General features: G+C 45.2%; 2 protein-coding genes across 16 annotated transcripts in view; one reads left to right on the top strand and one right to left on the bottom strand.

Moving 5' to 3' along the window:
* NSUN7 (NOP2/Sun RNA methyltransferase family member 7) overlaps positions 1-11,044 on the top strand; it is a 63,619-nt gene extending 52,575 nt beyond the window's left edge. The window contains exons 11-12 of the mRNA XM_045076791.1: positions 2,427-2,550; positions 3,601-11,044. Of these exons, the coding sequence (XP_044932726.1) occupies positions 2,427-2,550; positions 3,601-4,230 (754 nt within the window). The 3' untranslated portion in view covers positions 4,231-11,044. The remainder of the gene's footprint in view (positions 1-2,426; positions 2,551-3,600) is intronic.
* The window catches only part of APBB2 (amyloid beta precursor protein binding family B member 2), a 368,036-nt gene continuing 353,132 nt past the window's right edge, over positions 7,107-22,010 (bottom strand). For all 15 annotated transcript variants that reach the window (XM_045076735.1, XM_045076734.1, XM_045076731.1 and 12 more), the window contains 5 exons: positions 19,899-19,986; positions 18,940-19,023; positions 17,247-17,362; positions 15,326-15,505; positions 7,107-11,008 (listed from right to left, as the gene is read on the bottom strand). In XM_045076735.1, coding sequence (XP_044932670.1) covers positions 10,841-11,008; positions 15,326-15,505; positions 17,247-17,362; positions 18,940-19,023; positions 19,899-19,986 — 636 coding nt within the window. In that variant the 3' untranslated portion in view covers positions 7,107-10,840. The remainder of the gene's footprint in view (positions 11,009-15,325; positions 15,506-17,246; positions 17,363-18,939; positions 19,024-19,898; positions 19,987-22,010) is intronic.

The following is a 22,010-nucleotide window of genomic DNA, read 5'->3' on the forward strand; positions in this document are numbered from 1 at the left end:
TGTGAGGACAATTTCTATAAGGTAACTTGACCAATCTTAATTAGGATTATTATTACCATTAGGAAAGACAGCATATATAGCTAAGATATATCACGTGTATCAAATACTTACTGGATATTTATTATATACCAGTCACTCTTATAGGTGCTAGAAATATATTATAAATTAAAACTGACAAAATCTCAACCTTCATATTTATATTCTGGAACTAAATATGTTCTAAATTGGTAAGTAATCATTATTTTCAGAGAGTATTCTTTATCTTATGTGAATAAATTTTGTTTGATGATTTCTATTTGTGTAGAGCACATATATGAATAGGCCTCAGAAATGCAACTCGTAGGTTATAAGGTCAGTGAGAGGAATGACTGGCTCTCTGACCTTTAGAACCTACATGGCTATTATATTTCAGTTTAGTTCAACATAAAAATTTATTAAGAACCACCATTTGCATCACTCTTTGGCATGTCATTTGAGGTTATGTGTGTCTGCCTGTATCCTAAGTGACCCCTACATCCCCCTTATTCAGCTTATGTCCCAGCCACATAGAAATACTTGCTATACCCTGAACACATTTTTTAAAATTATTTTTTAAATTTAATTTAAAATGTCATTTAAAATAAGTTTAAATTAAATTATATTAAATTACATACAGTGCAATACTGGTTTCTGGAGTAGAATTCAGCAATTCATCACTTACATACAACACCCAGGGCCAACCTTAACAAGTGTCCTCCTTAATACCCGTGGGCTAGATGAACGCATCTAGCCCATCCCCCACCACCTCCCTCCATCAACCCTCAGTTTGTTCTCTATTGTTGAGTCACTTATTTTTTCTCTCCTTTTTTCCCCCTTCCTTCCCATATGTTCATCTATTTTCTTTCTTAAATCTCACATACGAGTGAGATCATACAGTATTTGTCTTTCTCTGACTTATTTCACTTAGTATAATACCCTCTAGCTCCATCCATCCTTGCAAATGGCAAGACTTTATTCTTTGATGGCTGAGTAATATTCCATTATGTACATCAACCATTTTCTTTTCCCATTCATGTCAGTAGACATTTGGGCTCTCTCCATAGTCTGGCTGTTGCTGATAATGCTGTTATAAACATCAGGGTACATGTATCCCTTCGAATTTGTACTTTTATATCCTTTGGGTAAATATCTAGTAGTGCAATTGCTGGGTCGGAGGGTGTGAACACACCTTTTTATGACTCACTTGTGCTTTTGTTCATGTTCTTCTTTCTGCCTAGAAATACAATATGTTGTTAAAAACTTACTCATTCTTCAAGACACAGCACCAATGCTACTTCTGCACAGTCTTCATATCTGCTATCCCATGGCCAGAGTTAATTGTACCTTATTCTATATTCCTACATAATTTGGCTCAGCATTCTTATTGGGTGTTCTTTATATTATCATAAACTGATTAGTTTCTCCAACTAAACTGTGAACTATTTAAGAGAATTAATATTTTATGTGCACATATTTGCACATAGTAGGCAAATAGTGAATGAATAAATATACATTTAAAATGGTTTTAAATCACTAAATTCTATACCCAAAACTAATATTACACTGTTAACTGGAATTTAAATAAAGACTTGAAAAAAAATGGTGCTAAATTTCAAAATAAACAAAAAATTATTAGCAAGACTTCCTGATACCTTAATTTATAAGGAAAAATGTTCACTGCTTTTATTAGTTATATTTTAATTATAAAAGCATGGGAATATAAGAATTATTTATTATTTATGAGTGAACCATTTACTATTGAATGAAATTAAATAGTAAGTAGTAAATATAAAAATACAAAACCAAAATGTTATTTTACACATAATAGTGATTAGAAATTATGTTTCTGGCACAAAATCTTTTCTTCATTATCCATTTTCTTGAGTACTGTGTAACAAATCCATTATACTCAAAAAGTGGTTGGGAAGAATAATATAGTTAAAACAGTAGGCCATTTTTATATTGTAATTGTGCCAAAAGTAATCAAAAGAAGAAAGTCATATTACTTGTATTTTGACAACATGTGAAAGTAAAGGATTTTTTTCTATTATACCTTTGTAATTACTATCCATGTTTACCTGTTTTGATAATGGAAGTCTTTTTGTTACCATATTAGCAACCTGGAAAGAAGTTTTTGATTTGCAGCAAGGTTGATATTCTTGGCATAGCTGTTCAAAGATTGAAGCCTTGGGAAACAAAATAATGAGCTAACATGAAATATTAGAGCTTTTAATTTATAATATTGTTCTGTTTTGGCATTTTATTCTTATTTGGAATTTTTGTTTAAATGATTAGATTAGATTATGATTAGAAAACATAATATAAAAGAGAAGCTGTTGTAATTTATGGTCTCTCAATCGGCAGACAAGCCATTCTAACCATTTCCTGTTTGTTCACATCTATTGCAGGCTTAGTCCTCCTGTCCTTCCACTGTGCTCCTTAAAGGAAATACAACTGTCTACTGATAAATTTTTCAGAATGGAACCATCTGGAATTACCAATGGTTGTTTTCTTTCTGTTCTAACAAGGGAGGTAAGGGGGAAGAACTCCAGACCATGTCACATGTTGGAAGTAAGAAACAATAAACCTTTATAAGGTTTGTTAAGAAACAACAAACCTTATAAAGAGGAACCTAGGTACTTTGTGAACATTTTGTAATGGTGAGGCTTATGAATACCCACCATTTGCACCGACAGGGATGGGACTGTGAGGAGATTGTGCTGAGTGAAATACGTCAAGCAGAGAAAGACATTTATCATATGGCTTCACTCTAATGTGGAACATGAGGAATAGCACAGAGGACCACAGGGGGAGGGAGGGAAAACTGGATGGGAAGAAATCCGAGAGGGAGACAAACCATGAGAGACTCTGGACTCTGGGAAGCAAACGAGGGTTACAGAGGGGAAGGTGCTGGGGGGATGGGGAACCGGCTGATGGGCATTAAGGAGGGCACGTGTTGTGATGAGCACTGGGTGTTAAAAGCAACTAAGAAATCGTTGAACACGACATCAAAAACTAATGATGTGCTATATGCTGGCTAACGAAAATAATAAAAAAATTAAATAGCTAAAAGACAGGAGAAAGAGTTACTACTATGTGGCACAAATCCCTATTTTTTTTTTTTAAAAAGTGTATTGATTTATTTATTTAGTAAACTCCACACCCAACAGGGAACTCAAACCCATGACCCTGAGAGCAAGAGTTGCATACTCTTCTGACTGAGCTGGCCAGGCACCCCCAAATCCCTATTTTTATCTGTCTATTCCTCCTGAGCTTTCCTCCCTTGCCTGCTCGCCACCCCCACTTTCTAGGCACTTTGCCAACATCTAGTTCCTCTTAGCTCACATGGAAGAAATAAGTTCTAGAATTTCCTTTTTTCTATCAGATTTACAAATGGGGAATTTTACCAAAAAAAAAGTCATTTGCTGAGGTTAATGGGATATATTCAGGACTAAGGCCTAAAAACAATTTTTTTTTATAGTAATAAAGGTACTCGTTTATTTTTCCTGAAACTGAGAACGTTTGTGGTGTACACAGCAACAGTTAACTCCAACATTGAGTAACTGCTTCTTTTAATTGCAGCGGGACCCATCTGAGACAGTGTCTGTGAAAGACGTTTTGGCCCGCGCTGCAGCAAAGGGTCTGCTGGATGGAATTGAGTTGGGTAAATCTTCAAAACGGGAGAAGAAGAAGAAAAAATCAAAAATATCACTGCCGAAAGCTCCCACCAATGATAATAACAGCCTCCAAATGAAAATCACTGAGTTCCTGAATCGAGAAACTAATGTAAATGCTAATCGGTCAGAGATATTAACAACAAAAACATCTCTTCCACAGAAAAACGCAACTTCAGCTGCCTCCTCCTTGCGGGTCAGAAAGCCCAGCAAGCCTGCCACCAACCCCTTAGTGCCTACGTTTATGAGGAACCCAGCTCACCCCAGACCCCACGAACGGCAGACAAACTTCCTAAGACCTCGCCCAGAAGACAGAGTGATTGCACTGAAACCTATAGAGATTGTTTTGCCTCCAGTAATGTTGCCATTTTCAAGTCCCCAGGGGATCAAATCTCAGATACCAACTCAACATTTTTACTATCATTGGGTTGCACCCAAGACTGGTTACTTTCCCTCACCAGCAATAACCAGAAGAGGGGAAAAGCCTAAAGAAAACTCACCTTCCTCCCTACTCAGGCATCCTCGACCATGGCTTTGACTGTCTGGATTTTTTTTCAGGGGTCAAGAGCAGTTGATTTTTCTTTCTTTCTTTCTTTTTTTTTTTTTTGGAAGTCTGATATTTCTCTGAAGGTTAGATAACCCTACACAAGATACTCACCCTTTGGGTCACTTAGTGTCTTCTACATGTGATATTACCTTCAAGAGAATGAAGACAAGTGAGAAACAATAATGTAGGCGATTCAACAAAAGGTCGAAGTCCTATATTTCAACAGCTCAGTACTGATCTGTTCTAGAACGTCTGGCTACAGACCCAGGACCAGCTGTTAGAACTTGTCTCCCTCTTGCTAACTTTCAGTTTGGACTCGGGACACCATTTTAAGAGGAAGTGGCAACAATTTTTCCTGAAGGGAAACACGGCCTTATAACAGACTCAAGGCGGCTTGTGAAGAAAGCGCAGAGAGGGAAGAGACGCTGGCCCCTCGCACTGACTTTAGCTTGCTTTTCCGTATCTGCTCAGTGGTGGTTTGACATTTTCAATTACTATGGAGGTCGATGTTTTTCCTTAAGTATCAAGAGACTGAGTCGGAGTGGGACGAGTGGGAGGTTCCGAAGTTCCTGGCGTGGGTAGTTCAGCTCCTTGCTCGTTATGACCAGTGCGAGAAGTTTCTTGTCGGGGGAGCTTCCAGGATCCCGAGCAGATGGAACGTCGCCCGCTCTCCCTGCTGACCGTGCCAGATACGGTTGTAAAAAAGGGACCGTACACAGACTGCCATCTAAGTAGTAGTAATCTGAGGAAGAGGCAAATCTGCTGAATACAAGTGACACCGGTTACTGAAGAAATCCATAAAAATGTCTGATTCTGTTCCAAGATCAGGTGAAATGGTAAAATCTACAAGTCATTCCGAATGGTACGTGGTAATCAAACTTTGGTAAATCATTTCTGATGCGCAATTCAAATACATTGTAGTGCTACGTTAACTATATTAAAAGTCAACTCATCTTGAAAGTAGTATCAATTGCCTACCAAGAATTGGTATGATTATCATTTCTGGGTCTATTGATTCTTTTTTAATCATGGAAACAGAAATTGTCTGACATTGAATCAAATAAGTTACAAGTATGAAAACTATTGTTTAAAAATGTTCATAAACACATTAAGTTTGAATATAAAGTTCTATTTTCAGAATCCAGTTGTGTTGAACAGTGTTATGTAAATTCCTAAATGTTCAATTCAGGTGGCATGATTTCACGAGAACATTATCCTCTTCAAGATAGAGTTTTAGGCCTATTTTCAATCTAATATTCGAGTCTTTATCACTTGAAGTGAGGATAAACAAAATGGTGAATTTCATTTTAGTAGGAATAAAACTTTATTTTTGCTGGAAATTTACATTTATCAGAATGTATCAGTGAAGAAAGGAAAGAAGCTTTTTTATCCTTGAACTTTTATTTTAAATCCCCAAAGAATTCTCTAGCTAATTATGACTTTCAAAAAGTGCAGAAATGTTTTAAATGCCCAGCTTAATTTACTGATTTTGAAAATTAAAAATGATAGAGCTCTTTGTTTCAAAAATAAGGTCTTTTGGCATACTCCCTGCTGTCTGGTTCTGAGCACTCCAGGCCTCGAGAGACTTGACAGACTAGCACAGCTGAATTGAACTTCGTCGGGTCAACGGCTGGTATTTTATTCCTGGAATCGCTTATCCCTCCTGCCCTCTTCCTCTGCCCCAGGCTGAAAAGCATCCCATTGTCCAGAAGTAGCAGGTCTGAAATATTATATAAACTCTCACTGTGGAGAAATAGTTCAGGATATTTTTCTGATAAGCTTGTGATTCATGTCATTATCACAACTTAAGCCCCTTATTTTCGGTATCTCATAGTACGCATCTTGTCACCGTACTTCTCGTTAGAAATATATGGAGATTTTGAAAGATTCATTGAGGCTGTAGTGTTCTTCTTCGAGGGTCTTCTAAGAAGGACGTGATCAATTAAGCACTTTTGTAGAATAAAAAAAGGAAAAAGACTTTGGACAAACATGGAAGAAGGAGAATATTGATTACACTCACATTTCCCATTCTTGAACTTCTTAAGGTGCTGCAAAAATCTAAAATAATGAACTTACTGGTAGATTTCCAATAGCAAATTTGATCTGAAATTACTTACCACTAATATAATACCCAAAACCAAAATGAAATTTTGTTCCTTCAGAGTAACTGCCTTTGATGAAATAATAAGAAACTGGGATGAGGCGGTGGGGGGGGGCAGTGATGCAAAGATGAACCCCCAAAATGGGTACACATTCTAAATTCCACTTATCTTCGTACGTCTGACAGTTAAAGTAGCCCAGATCTAACTGGCTTTTCTGGTCACCTTGATTTTGGATTTAGTGCCTGTACAACTTTATTCTTCGTCCTCTTTAAAAAAAAAAAAAGATTTTATTAGAGCGAGCAAGTGCGTGCACAACCGGGGGGACGGGAGAGGGAGAAAGGGAGCCCAGTGCAGGGCTGAATCCCAGAATCATGAGCTGAGCCAAAAGCAGTCACTTAACAACTAAGCCACCCAGATGCCCCTGTTTTTCATTCTTTGACATCAGGTTCTTAAAAGGAACGAAAGCCAGACTACCTTCATAAGACTGCTTATACAAGTCTTGAGTTGGTGACTAAGGATGCCAGCTGTCCTTCCTGATCACCAGATAAGGGCAGTGTGATAAATTATCCAAAATTTAAAGCTGCTTTCTAGTTCATACCAGGTGACAAGCTGCAGTAACAATCTTCAGAGCAGAATCATTACCAAAATGATTTGTAATTTGAGGTAAGAATCACCTGAAAAGAAAACGGCTAGCGTGGAGACACTACACTTGCATTTCCACTCCTGTGGCTACAGGATTGAGAAGTCAGAGAAACGAGCCAGACATTTTGTGCAGCTAAGTTTATTCTCACAACATAGTACATTAAAATGTGTAAAAGTGGTCGACAGCAAATGGGGCAGAAAGCAAAAGCAAACGTTCTTTCGGGATAAACAAGCCGCTTTGTATGGCAGGGAGTGCTCTCACGGATAAACCGCGAGCGCAATCTTCTCTCTGAAGCTGAAGTAAATTAAACTGCATTTTCCTGGCTGTGTAACACACATCAGCTGTGTATTAGGTTAAGGAAGCCTGGCAAACTAGAGAGCTAATGGTTTTACGAGTCAGATTGTGCTAGGATCGGTTGGGGATATGTTTTTCATGTTGTTTGTGAAATCTTGAATTTGTGTTGTGATGCTTAAGGAAACGAGAGTGTCCTACAAGAAAAGGAGGAAAGATTTAGGGCTTTCTAGTAAGTGACCTTGTGTAGAATTGTCTTGCCAATTTCCGTCATAAAATCAGAGTGGATTTTTTAAAAAGTAGCTGTGCCAACAGTTTATCACGAAGAACTTACTTGAATGGAAATGGGTCTAATGTCCCTTCATGCAATCAGACAGACACAAACAGAAAACAAGGGTCCTAAGTAGCTAGGGGTGATCTTCTATCCAAGTGGAAACAAAGGGCTTGTGGACATGTGTCTTTCGGGCGAGAGCACATGTGCTGTGAAGAATATAAAAACAAAGCACCAAGCGGTGCTTTTCGATTTGCAAAGTAAAGTTTTTGCCACAGGCGTGTCGGCTGTTCCCCTTGATGCCGCCAAGGAGCACAGAGATGAGATGGCAAGTCTGCGTCTATCTAGCTGCTTTTTAAAAATAAAAGGACCTTTAAGCATTTTTGCCATTTCTTCTACATATTCCAATAAAAATGTGACTACAAATCATTACAAAACCACCTTTGAGGCGATGTAGAGTTCACTGAGATTACTTAGGCCTGGATACGCTGGGAGAGAGTATCCAGTAAAGAGAATACATTAACACAATAATGCAGTATATTTCAGTAAAAATAGAATAAATAAAATAAAAATATTTCAAGCCGTATTTAACAGGTTAGTTAAAACAATGGTAAGACGGACGGGGCCTAGCGGACACGGCCGCCGGTTTACCGCGTCGCAGGTCGACAGAAGATGCATAGATAACTCCCGTGTCACCACAGCGTCAGGGGGAGGGGGGGGACACCGCGCCCTCTCACGGAGAAATACACGCACACCGTCACACGTACTTTTTGGCCATGGCAGAAAGTGTCTGAATGTTCTGGTTAACGTAACGAATTTCACAAAATTAACTGCATTTAGGACGCAAAGCTATTTTCAGAACCGAGTATCTGCAGGAAAGTTTTCAGTTATGTAAAGGCTATCCTTCATCTTGACGCACCCTATGATTGCATATATCAAGCAGACTGCTACTTAAAGCTAGCTCAGTATTCTTGACCCTGAAGACAAACAAAGGTATGCCTTAAAAAATGAACAGAGGGCTCTGGTAGAGGTTTCCAATATAAAAGTGGGTGACTTATTCAGAATTTTTATCACACTAAAACCTTTCCCTGTGGAGGTCGAGATGAAAGATCATCGTGATTCAATTTTGAACAGCTTTTCAGAGGGCACAGTAAGGACTTTCTTATGGCAATAATTTCTTATGATGCCACTGGTTACTTCAGATAGGATAGCATTAGGCTGGTGAGAAGTGGGATTCATTTCGAGGGTGGCATCTTTTTTGTCTTAACACTACAGCCCTAGCGAGCAGTTCCAGAATTCTGAGGGAACAGAGGCAGGAGGCCTCCGACGCCATCATGTTCTCCAGTGGTGAAGTACCACCGGTTAGGACTATCTCTACCACAAGTAACACCACCTCAGGAAAATCTCGGAAGTTGAACAGGCTGTACGGCATGTAGGAACCTGTTCTCTACAACATGATTGAGGCACACTGAAGGGAGAGAGGCCCAGACTGAGAGGATGATGGTTTTATGATTTAGATTGCTGTGTGAGGAACTTGGATGTATTCCCTTCCTTCTACAGGGAATTCTGTACTCTGGATTTATACTCTGGATAAGCTCAGAGTAGCTGTGGAGAGAACTCTCCTCAATGATGCAGAAGCAGCATGACTTACAACAAAGCGGGGAAGCGCGGGTTCTCGTCCCGGCTCTCACACAAACTTCTGAGGGATCTTAGGTTACGTGACTGAGCCTCTTCGTACTTTATATATACATTTTTATTTCTCAAATGTGTTTAGTACCTTTCTCTACCTCCTAAGGCTCAAATGGGTTAAGACTGTGGAAACCGTTTTAACAAGTACATCACGGTGGATAAACAAAGTGTTACTTTTTATAACTGGATGTTTTAAAATGTTAATTTTGACATTAAAAAGTAAATAAGACTAATATTTAGATTGGTCTCCTTAGCAACTTCCTTTTAAGACAACAATGTCAACAAGAGTCTAAATCTGTGCATCTTTATAGGTGAGAAAAAAGAAGCCGGAAAAAGCTATTTTGGGGAAACTCGTTAAGCAGTCCATTGTTGCTATGTATTTTTTGCTCTGATATGAAATTTCTAACTCTTGAAAAAAATATAAATTTAAAAATAGATCTAGTAAAGTTCAACAAATTCTAATATTAAATACAGAAATTCAGAAAGGTTCAATTTAACGTACTTTGTTGCCATGGACAATACATGATGGACAGACGGCTTTCTGGGCAAAAAGCATGAGGGTAAGACTGAGCAGGATACAGAGTCCTAGCAGACCATCTCGCTAGGATGACCAAACATCATAACGTGGTGGTGGAGATCCCAAATGTAAATGACATTTCCTCAACTCCAGATTGCATATTGGCTAATTATCAAACTAAGGGTGAAAGGCGTATGAGGAATATTTCGTTTTACTGTTGTTTATGTAGAGAATGGCTGTAGTGAACTATAATTCTCTAGCTGCATTGTACAATATAAGGCAGAAGTTTGAAATATGTCCCACCCGAAATGCATTATGATTTTCTTTCACCTTTCTTTTTTTTTTTAATAATCGGTCTAAAAACCATCTAGAAAGAAAGGCTACTTTTTGTTCGATTTTAATTTCCCCAATTTGGTTTGCTTTTCAATTCTGAAGTTTCACTTTTCCCCCAACATCCCGCAAACAGCTGTAGACATGAAATGGTGTCCGTGTGTCAAAGAGCTCGTCAAGGAAAGCTGCCAGTTGGTTTCTGTACTGATGCCAACAGCCGATGTTGTCAACCAAAAGGTTCGATTTTGTGAAAGACCAGAACAAAAACTCATCATCCTATTTTTACAGCAATTCAATGGTATCTGGTACGCAGCGGCTACTCCAATGTCGGAAACAGGGCAAAGTGCTGTAGGACTTAAACACTGCTCATGACAGATCCAGTCAAGAAGACCGTGAAACTAACTCGGGCGTCGTTCGCTCCAAGGACCCAGCATTAGCTCACCAGGGGTGTGTGTGGCCACATTCTTCTCTGTGTCTGTGAAGTTAAGTGATGTTCACGGTATTTACAGTAAGAAAAAGACCTTCCACTGCTCGCGATGTATCTGACTGACAGCAAAAAAAATTAGTCATGCTTCTTTTCATATCACATGATGGTGGCAAGACGAAAGAACATGCTTGTCTAACACTGTTTGGTTAAGGGTAAATTCTCTGAAGACAAAGCATCGGCAACTGACTGGAAGGCCAGGTATCGGTTCATCTTCTTTAGTGTAGCTATTCAACCTTCAGGTACATATTCCAGAATCCTTTAACATATGCAGCTATGGTGTCTCTGTGACAGGGCGTTTCTGTTTCAAAGTGTCAATGAGGGATAAGACCCCCCGTTTTACATTGGTTGTGACTCTTCTGGTCACAGAGTCTGCTGGCGGAGGAGGTGGTCGAACTTTCTGGGAAGGCGGCCTGGCTACCAAGCACTTCTGATACCGTAGCTGAAATAAAACAAAAGTTCGTTTTATGGTTGTTAATGATGTGCCATCCCTTCTCTTTTAATTCACCAATACACTTGCTTCCAAAATGTAATGACCTAGCCCCTAAACATAAACCCAAGAGTTCATTTCTTACTGTGGGTATTTGAAATGTTCTTAAAAGATCATTAGGCCTGGGGCACGGGGGTGGCTCAGTCAGTTAAGCACCCGACTCTCGACCTCAGCTCAGGGCTGTGAGATCGAGCCCCGCGTCGGGCTCCATGCTGGGCCTGGAGCCTACTTGAAAAAACAGACCATTCGGCTCAACAAACGTGCTGTGGCTTTTGCCATTCACCTCCACCCTCGACTTGTTCTCTTTCTGGACTGGCTGTAGTTTATGTAACAGTCAAAGAGCTAATGAAAAGGAAAACGATGGGGAGAGAGAATGTTTGAGTTTTGTCGGAGACAGGTACAACTCTGTACGGTGACATGAGTGCTCACAGCTGACTGGGAGCCAGCATGGTAGGGACAGTCTGAATCTAGGCTCTGTCACTTCTGTCACCTGTATGACCCCAGCAAGGTATTCCGTCTCTCATTCTTAGCTCCTTCCATGTGAGATGGCACAAAACTGGGACTTTTACAGAGGGTGTTACGATTAAGGAATCCTTGCAGAATGCTGAAAACAGGCCTAGCTGCACTGAAGGTCTTCATAAATGTTTGTTCCCCTTCCTGTTTTCTGCTTTAATAAAAAAGAATGATGTGTAAAGATTTCAGGAGACATTTTATCTGCGAGTCTAAATCCTAATGGATTTAAAAATTTTAAGTAATCTCTATACCGAATGCGGGGCTCAAACTCACAACCCCAAGTTCAAGAGTTGCACGCTCCACCAACCGAGTCAGCCATAAGCTCCTAAATCCTAATGGATTTTAATGGATTTTAGCACTACTGGCACCACAGACAGTTTCTCTCCTTCAGAAATATAACACAACCCACCTGCTTTTATATTAATAGAAAGATAAGTAATTCTTCAAAATTAGGTAAGAAGATTAAAATTTACCAAATACAGTTTTTCCTAATCCTAGACCTTTAAAATAATTAATTCCATGGCTGATTTTTTAAAAAAGACTCTACTTACATATCAATAGGTTCTTTAGTGTAGTGTGAAACAGGCTGAGGCTTCCCCAGGGGAAGCAGACACAGACTATCTTCGGGAAGGACTCGGCCCCTTTCGACCCGTCACCCAAGAAAGGATCGCTCAAGCCTCCTCCGTGTGAGCTGGCTTGCCAGTCTGCATCACAACCCAAACCACACACCTGCCAAGCACAGATCTGCACACGGGCAGGGGGCCGTCATAAGGATGACGGCGTAGGTCATCATGGACTAGGAATCTCTACTGGGAGTTGTGTCCAGCGTGAGCCGACACCGCACGTGATGAATTTCCTGAAGGCTCCTGCTCTCCTCCTGAATTTCACCAAAATATCTTCAGCGGGGCCTATGCCACACAGCTGCAAAAGATGCCTAATGATTAAGGAGAGTCCAGAGCGCGTGTCAGCACCAAAGGCATTTCAGAGGGTGTGAGTTACTCATGCTCGACAGTTCGCAGAGATTCCTGTGGATCTGACTCTGGAGGAAAGCCACTGAGTCACAAATGCTGGGATCTGGGTGTAGGGCAGGGTGTGATGTTCTCAGTGCACCTTACACTGGACCAGCCGGGCCGCTTCAGCTGGTCTCCCTATTACAACTAAAATCGTAAGCAAATGCGTAAAAATGGTTTCTCAGAAAGAAAATGAGTCTGGGAATCTAAAAACAAACTGAACCAGTGATAAAGCTAATTATTTAATTGTCACCACATTTAAAATGTACAATTAAGACTGAAAGCCGTTCATTTTACCACTAAAACCATCTGTTACGATCCTTGTTCAGTTTCAGGAAACACCTAAACAGCCACCCGCCATCTTTGCTTGACTGGATGCTTCCATTTCCTACTGTCTTCCTTCCGTCTCCATCTCCCATGCTGGCTCCGGGGGTTCCTCTGGACCCCTCTGCCTGCTCTGTCCCTGCCACCCCCACCACCCCCACCCTGCTGTCACTGCAGGCAGGTCTGAGATCTTGGCCTCCCAGCTCCACAGCACTTGACAGAGGTCTGCGGTCAGAGGACTCCGGCTCGTGAGCCCAGGGCACCAGCTCCTCCCCGTCTTCTTCCCTCCTCCCCTCTCCATTCATAGGTGTCCCTTGAGGGGAAAGTCAGTGGGCTCCCTTTCCCTGTGCCTCGCCTTGGCCATCTAGAGCCCACCTCATCCTCTGCTTTCATTCTTCACCCAGCAACTGTGTTTTCACGACACACACACGACAGAGAACTGCCGCAACCTCCCTCAACGCCACCCATTCCTCTTGGACTCTTAGCATCTGGCTAGTCTCGAGTCACCATGACCCAATGAGGAGGCCAAACCCTAGCCCTAGGCTCTTAATCTACCACAAGACTTTGCCCGAACTATATATATGACCCCTATTTCTTTTTTTTAAAGGATTTTATTTATTTGGGAGAGGGAGCAGACCCCCTGCTGAGCAGGGGAAACCTCCCCGCCCCCCCGACCGTGACGCAGGACCCTGGGATCATGACACAAACTGACAAGTGACGCTTAACCGACTGAGCCCTTATGACCACCATTCCAATCCAGCTTGGCTAGCTAATTTCCCTCAGTCTAAAAAAATGTGTGAATCCGCCGCCCCCACCCATAAAACGAGAAACAAACCCCCTTACTGTTGTGCTTCAAGCTGCTGCTTCCCTGTCAGACCATGGTCAGCTTTCAGGGTCTCGACCTCTTTTTCCTCCCAGCCACTTCTCAGTCCAGGGTGGTCTTACAATTTTACTTATAACACCTTTGACACGACAACAGAAGTCTGGATTTTGGTTTATGGGTCTCCCCCTTGCATCCTAGTCCTATTCAATCTTCCCACAGTCCAGCCCCTAAACGGTGGGTTGAATTAAACAAACAGAATGGGTGCTTTAAATTCAGTATTGCTCATCCCTGACCGGGCGATTCTCTACGACGTCCCAACTCATCTGCTCCTGCTTCCTCCGCTGCTACGATCTTGGTTTAGAACCTTGGAAACTCTCATGTGGACCAGTACAATGGCTTCCTGCCCGAGCTCCCCACACCAGCCCTGCCCTTTCAAACCCATCCCCTCCTTTGGTTTCCTTTTTGGGGGGGGAGTATGCTTCTAAAACCCAGTATCAACTCATTGGTCCTACTTACTAATGTCTGCTGGAGAAACGCCTTGGCCTCACTCCCCAGGCCCTTCACGATGGGGACCTCATCTCCTATACTCGGGTCCAGCTCCCCAGCCCGCTGCTGCTAGGGATGACCATCACCCCAGGTCTTGATGCCTACATTCATACTGTTTCCTCAATTTTTCTAGAACTTCTTTAGTGCCTGGCATCACAGGTGCTCAAAGGATATTTTCAGAATGAAGGATGAGGTATTTTTGTTGGTCTGCAATCCTACACATGGTACCAAGAGTACGACTGGGTCACCCGAAACACTCGGGGTTGAGTGCAGGCCTCGTCGCTGACCACCTCCGTGTCCTGGGGCCCGTTCTTTCCTCTGAGCCTCTGTCTTAACATAAAATGGAACTAACAACTCCCTTACAAACAGTCATTGTAAGGACTGAGTTCACAGGTACAAATTAAGTATTTAAGACCAATGTGCTGAAACCAACGATCTGAAATAAAAATCATTCAACTCAGGGGATTTTTTAAGTACTAAGTTGGTTCTCAACAGCACCAACTCCTACATGCCCCACATTTCCTGGCCATACCCTGAAATTAATCAGGGATTACGAATTAAGATGCTCAATCTGGGGCACCTGGGGGGCTCGGTTGGTTAATCATCTGCCATCACTCAAGTCATGATCCCTGTGTCCTGGGCTTGAGCCCCGCATTGGGCTCCCTGCTCCAGCTGGGAGTCTGCTTCTCCCTCTCCCTCTGCCCTTGGCTTGTGTGCTCTCTCTCTCACTCACTCACTCTTTCTCAAATAAATAAATAAAATCTTAAAAAAAAAATAAAAGAATCCTCAATCTGCAGATTTGAAGAGCCCTGCTCTCAGGGGTTCCGGAGTCCCTACAGAACGTGGCTCCATGGAGCCCGGCTTGCTCTGGGCGCCCTAGGCTGCTGAGACGGCAAAGAGCTGGTGAGGATGGACAGCAGCTGCAGGGCTGACAGCAGAGTCCAGCAGAGTATCCCTTGAGAAAGGAGCCAGACCTTCCTGTAGGTGAGGAGCTCTGCCCTAGAGGCAGGGGTGTGGAGGCGCGGCAGCCCCCCCCCCCCGGGGACCACTCACCATGCAGGCAGCCTGCACCGCCTCTGACACGTTTCCCGCATTTGGCTCGCACCAGAACACGTGGCACTCGAAGCGCTGGTTCCCGGTGTCCATGATGAAGGCAAACGTATGCACGTCCTTTCCGACGCCCATGAAGGACAGGAATCGCACGCGGCACTCCACCAGGACGTCCTCTTCACTCTGCAAGACACGCCACTCAGCAGCCCACTCTCCCGGAGGCCGGTGGAGGCAGGAACCAGTTTGAGGCTTGAGCCACAGACTCAAGCCCAGAGTGGCCGCAGAGAGACGCTGGTGTTAGGAACAGAGAGCTCGCCTGGATTTAGAAAGGATGTACTTTCCTAGAAAGGCCAGCTTCTCAACGTGTCTGGAGAGGCCATCCCTGCGAGCTGGGGGGTCTCACTGCCATCTAGGCCCACTCTGAACTTCACCCAGGTATGTGTGTTCTCTTGTCTGGCTACCATACCCCAAGCCCGCGCATTCACGGTGGGCAGGAGCGGGGTCACGTAAACTTCTTAGGCTTTGCTCACACAGGGCACCTGGAGGCTCAAAGCCCATCTAGCCAGAACCTGCTGGAAACTTCAGAGCACCAAGAGAAAAGGAGCCACAGGATCTCTTTATTCAGTTCTCAGAGCACCAAGAGAAAAGGAGCCACAGGATCTCTTTATTCAGTTCTCCTTGCCGTGCTAACTAGTACACTGAATCATATTTCTATCTGAAACCACGCAGAAAAGCTGCCAGATCACTTTTTTCTCCCCACAAACTGGTGTCCATATGGTGTCCATATGATGCAGGGTAAAGAAATGCTCGGAATTCATTCTTGGGAACACCACATCCTCTGCAACGACCATATGCAATTTCTGAATTAGTAAACACATCCAGAATGTTGACTTTTGGATCATTAACATCTTGACTTACTAACTATTCACTCAGGTGTTAAGGAATCCTTTCCCAGGCCACTGAAAGGATCCTGAGGCACCATGAAGTTTCCTAGGGATAAAGGATGTTTAGGCTGAGATCTGGTACCGGCCGGCTGGGCGAAGGGGCAGGGCAGAGAGGGGCGGCGCCTGCAGATGCTGAGGGAGCCAAGGGGCTGACAAGTTTAAAGACTGAAGACCATCGAGCCTGGCAGGCCGGAGAGGCAGGCAGGGTCAGTAAGCACCTGACTCTTGACTCTTTGGAGTCAGGACTGGGCTCGAAGGTGAGCTCCCAGCAGACAGAATCAAGAGCAGGCCGACGCCTCGGGGTCTCTCCGTGACAGGTGCCTCATGGAGGCAGAACTGAAAAGCGGCCGACAGTCTGCTGCCGACTGCTGGACCGAATCCTGAGCTTGCCGCTTCTAGCTGTTGTGGCCACAGGCGTTTACTCGCTCTCCTGTGCCTCAGTTTCCTCAGCCATACAACTGGGATAATTTGGTCTGAGGCGAATGCTGACCTCTCTCGATGATCGTCGGCCCCTGCTCCTACAGACAGAACCCACCCCAGCACCTTTCCCGACCAAAGCAGCGCCTGTGGCCCAACTCTAGACAAACAGCCCAGACCACACCGAAGCCTGGAGAGTAGTCAGAAAACCAAACCCGTAAGGAGTGACTGCCGGCCTTATACAGGTCCCTCTAGCAAATGAGTTCATTCTCTGGGGCACAGGAGGAAGAAAGAATTGGGAGCACCAGAACAGAAGCTCCTTAGTTCAAAGAAAAGCAAAGTGATGCAGAGATCCAGGCACGAAGGACAGGAAAAAAAGGTTTTGGTTTTTTGTTTTAAATGCAGGCAACTTTAATCACAACTCACCATAACCACCCTCCTCCCCCAAACTACACCCCCTAGAGGTGAAGCCTTGGCTGCATGTCCACCTTTCAAGGAAGGTCACCATATCCAAAGTTTCACCATAACACACACAGACCAACCTCATGTCTGGTCCTGCTCACCTTTTCACTGATGACGGTCACGGTAGCATCAGCCACATTCATGTTCACCGATGGCCAATCCTCCTTGTTGGATGAGGTCATAAGATTTTCTATGGCATTGTTCAGGGTATCCATTCCTGTGGATGGAACAGATCGCTGAACAAGGTCCTAAAGCCACTTATCACCATCCAGTGTGGGCCCAAACCACCCAGCCAAACTGATCAGTTGCTGTTTGATTTATATATTTTATTTTGTAGCCCCAAAAGACATTGCGTTTGAGCATTTCATCGCTTGAAAGAAAAAAACAAAATGCCAGCTTCTTCAACAAAAGAACGGTCATGAGAACCCCCGGAGAGATGGAGTGGGTGATGTCCTGTCTCACTGGACCACGGTACGACTTACTTTCCAGAGAGTCCCTAGCCCCAAGTATGCAGAGAGTATGTAAGCAAACACTGCCTTTTCCTAAGCCAGGGGCCCTGGGGAAGGAACAGAAGCCAGTTCTTGCCCGAAGACTCCACTCTCACCCCACCTTACTTTGCCACTTAAACGAGGCACTTAGACAAGGCATTGCAAGGTGGCTCTGGGACTGTGTGCTGGCCCAGACGGTTTCTGTGGCAGTGGGTGGGGGGAACCGTGACCCGGCTGAGGTGCAGTCACAATTTACCCATCTCAAGTGAACCATGCAAAAGTTTGTAGTGTAGCCACAGAGTGGGGCAACCACCACCGCAACCAATTTTAGAACATTGTCGTCACTCCAGAGAGAAGCCCTGTACACTCTGGGGGTCTCCATCTGGCTCTTCCCAGCCCCGAGCCCTAGGCAATGACTGATTTTATTTCTCTCTCCAGAGGGTTGTCTCTTCTGGATGTATTGTACACAGCAAGTCACACAGTACGTGGCTCCCATCCTCCGGGCTGGTCCACGCTGCCACTCGTGTCAGTCTGTGATGCCTCTTTACCACCAAATACAAGCACGTGGTCTGGTGGCATCAATTTTATTTTTTATTTTTTTGATAGTATCACATTTTACTAATCCATTCGTTGGTTGACGGATTTTTGTTTCCACTTTCTGACTATGGTGAATAATGAGGCTGTGAATGTTTGTGGGGACAGATGTTTCCATTTCGCCTGGGTACACGCCCGGGGGCAGAACTGCTGGGTCCAGAGATGACTCTGTGTTTGACCTCTGGAGGAGCTGCCAGACTTTTTCCCAAAGCGGCTGCACTATTTTCCCAAGCAGGGCATGAGGGTTCTGACCTCTCCTCAGCCTTTTCTACCCAGGCTCTGTCTCCCAGCCTGCTGTCAGCTCGGTGTGGCCGAGAGGCTAAGTTCTGCCCTGGGGATGGGAGCTGACTGCGGGGTGTGTTGCTTTGGGTCACACCTGGAAAGGGGAAAGAGGAGAGCTCCCTCAGCCCTTTCTCCCTGTGGTCAACAAAGGACTACAGCAGGTTCCCCGGCTCTGGAGACGGACGCTCCCTCTGAGAAGGGCAGAACCCTCTGGAGCCCTGGATCACACGTCTCCAGGCCACTGCGTGAATGACAGCGATGTGTCTACCTTGTTCCTGTCCCTCTATTCCGGGGACCATGTGACCAAGCATGTCCCCTGGGGCTCTTCTGATCAGGACAATTTGTGCGCTGTGGCTGGTGACAGGGCAGGGGTCTCCTCCCACAGGCTCCCAAACACTCGCGCAGGGAAAGGAGGCAGTGCCGCACGTACCGACCGGCTTGTCTACAGGTAACATGCCCAGGTACTGCACGTGGAACTTCTGCACCAGCTCCGTCTTTGGTGTTGGGAAATCTACTACAGGGAACAAAAGCAAGAGTGGTTCCAGACACACACAAACACAGCCACCGCTCTACGTCCGGTCCGCGATGCCCGGAGCAGCACCCGTGCCGCTGCGTCGCGTTTCCAGAGGAAGGTGCAGCTCCTATTCTGGGAGGAGAGCCCCTATCCCAGCAGACACCAGGCCTCCGCCAACCAAAATCCCACTCCACTCTCGTTTCTGGGCACAGAAGCAGTGAAAGCTGCCGCTGTCTGCCTCACATATGCTAAGGAATGGCTTCCGATGGCCTGTCTGTGAGGCACCTGCTGCCAGGAGAAGACTGAATCACACAGGGCATGGAGACAGCAAAAGTAACTAAAGAGAATCTCCCCAAATAGCTACATTTCTATTTTACTGAGCTGTAACTGACATGGAGCATTATGTCAGTTTCAGGTGTATAAGTGGTGACTTAGTCTTTGTTTCTACTGCAAAAATAATCACCACAATAAGTCTCTCTGCCTGCCTCTCTACCTACTTGTGATTTCTGTCAAATAAATAAATAAAATCTTTAAAAAAAAATTCATCTTTATACTTAAGAAAAACTTTTCTTTTTTTTTTTTTCCCACATCGAACCACCTATTTTTAAACTAGCTGGCTTTACCCTGGCTATATCTGAATTAGAAACCATGAAAGATAATACTCTTTCATCTTGTCCGATAACAGAACTCATCATGGCCTTTTGCACCTCATCCCGACCGACACAAAATTAACTCCACGCCCAGGAAGACCCCTGGCACTTGCTCGGCCAGCGTCTGTGGGCTGGAACGTGGTTTCTCAGGAGCCAGGCAAGGGCCTCGGCTCTGGCTGGGACGGAATAGTGCCAGCCTGAGGAGAGCGGCCACTGCTGACCTACCTTGCAAGGGCACGTCGAGGTTCACATTGGCTCTTTCCTGTAAGGAACTGCAGGCCAGGGCTTTGGCATTCTTCCGTTCGGCCATAATCTGAAGAAGAGAAAGGACGCCCATGGTCCGTGGCTACAGATCCCATGTCTTCAGCTATTCCTGCCAGTCCAGGGTCTGAGCTGACTTGACCTCCAAGTCAAACAGGCTTTGGTCCATGGCCTGACTTCCCACCCCTTATCGCTAAGCTGCTCTGAGAAGGTGCTCATTCTCCCCAGGGGTAACGGGTGAAGGACTATCCCTCCAAGCGGCAGTCTCCTGCTTGCTCGGAAATACTCCTCCATTCACCGGGCTCCTGCCCCTAGTGAAATCACCCAGACAGCCTCTGCTGGACCACAGTGGCCAATGGAACCCACAGTAACGGACTTCTCCCATTGTTTCTGAAGGCTGACCCCTGAGAATTCTTTTCAGTGCTTTGGGGAAAGTGTTTGTGGGTTCAAATCCCACCTTCACTACTTACTAGCTGTATGACCTTGGGCAAGTCACCTGACCTCTTGTGCCTCGTTTCCTTTTTGCACACGGGAATCCTAGTATTTACATCCCCAGTGATGTTACGGCCGTTCTGAGGATTCAGTGTCAGCACTTGGAAATACGCACTGCTATGGGGACTGGTCTTCTAAATCTGTCAGCGGCCTACTGAATTGGCGGTCTGCTGCGAGGGGCACAAGTGTCACTTCTCGCTCTGGTTCACAGAGCGCTGTGGGTTTGGGGACTGACAGAACCCCGCCCTTCAGGGACCCCCAGGATCACTCACATCTTCATTCCCAGGCCCCGCTTTGCGTTCCAGGTGGGACGGAAGTCGCTTCCCCCCTCCCCCTCTCAGTGTTCCCCGCCAGCCCTCTCCTGCGTGCCTGGGACGGTAGGCCAGGCGGCTGCTGCCAATAACAGCAGGACATTTCACGGAGCGCTTCCTCTGTACTAGGCCATGTTCTAGGGGTTCACATGGGAACACAAGCTCCACAAAGACAAAGATTTTGTTTCTTTCTGTTTTAGTCCCTGCTGTGTTCTTAGAACTTAAAGGTGTTCCACGTGACTGAATGAAGGCAAGGACAAGGAGGAAGACCTGCGAAGCCGCAGGCCATGCCCAGACAGGCAGACGTGGGGCTGGGGCAGAGGGTGATGGCTGGGCCCAGAGCAGGGGACGTGTACCTATCCCGGCTCCTGCCCCTCCCTGAGGACACGTGGATGGCACCTGCTTTGCCTCTGCTGCTCAGACCCCAGGCCGCAGCCCGGGCATGGCTAGCCGAGGCAGCATGGCAATGAGGCCGGGCTTGACATCTGCCTCCAACCAGAAAGGTGATGGCCAAAGTCCCGTGTTTAGATTCCGTCTGCGGGGTGGGAAGGCTTGGCTACAGGACACCGGGGACAGCGCCCTGGGGAGCTGGCCAACTGCGATCTGAACACAAACTGGCAGGTGATATGGTAGCTAAAAACATCTGTCACCCCCGTACTATACTCCCTGGAGGTCAAGGGACAGAGTGGCCCATGCTCTCTTCTCCACTGGCTTGCCCTTGGACCGCTGTGTTCCTTTAGGGGGAACCAGCTAGAGTATGCAGAAGAAGAGGGGGTAGGAGCCTGTAACCTTGGGACCCAAAAGAGATGGGGGTGGGGATTCTGGAGGAAGGAGGAAGACCGGAGCAGGAAGACCGGACACCTGTCTAGCACCCCCAAACATACAGATGTGGTCGCCAGCTTCACACGTCTTCAGACAGTAAAGGGCTGCCCCGCCGGAGGGACGGAATGGAGGAATCCCTCTCTGTCGCTCTAGATCACATATCTCAAGTAACCACGTGGGGTTTCCAGAGAGGCTGATTTCAGGTCCACATAATCAAGAACCTCTAACAGCCAGAGCTGCTCTATAATAGAACAGTCTCCTGAGAGGTACAAGACCCTGTTGATGGGGGTCAACAGAGGTCCCAGGCAGAGGGTGAGGATGTTTCTATCAGGACTGCTCTGCTGGAGGAAGCAGGAGTAGAGGGGCTGGTCCAGCGAGGCCCAGCAGCCTGTCCTCACTCTAAGGCTCTGGCTAAAGCAGCGGATGTCACCAGCGGGAAACCCTGACCACA

This window comes from Mustela putorius, unplaced genomic scaffold (assembly GCF_011764305.1).
Source record: "Mustela putorius furo isolate JIRA1106 unplaced genomic scaffold, ASM1176430v1.1 tig00000083_pilon_pilon_pilon, whole genome shotgun sequence".
NCBI classification, from domain to species: Eukaryota; Metazoa; Chordata; class Mammalia; order Carnivora; family Mustelidae; genus Mustela; species Mustela putorius.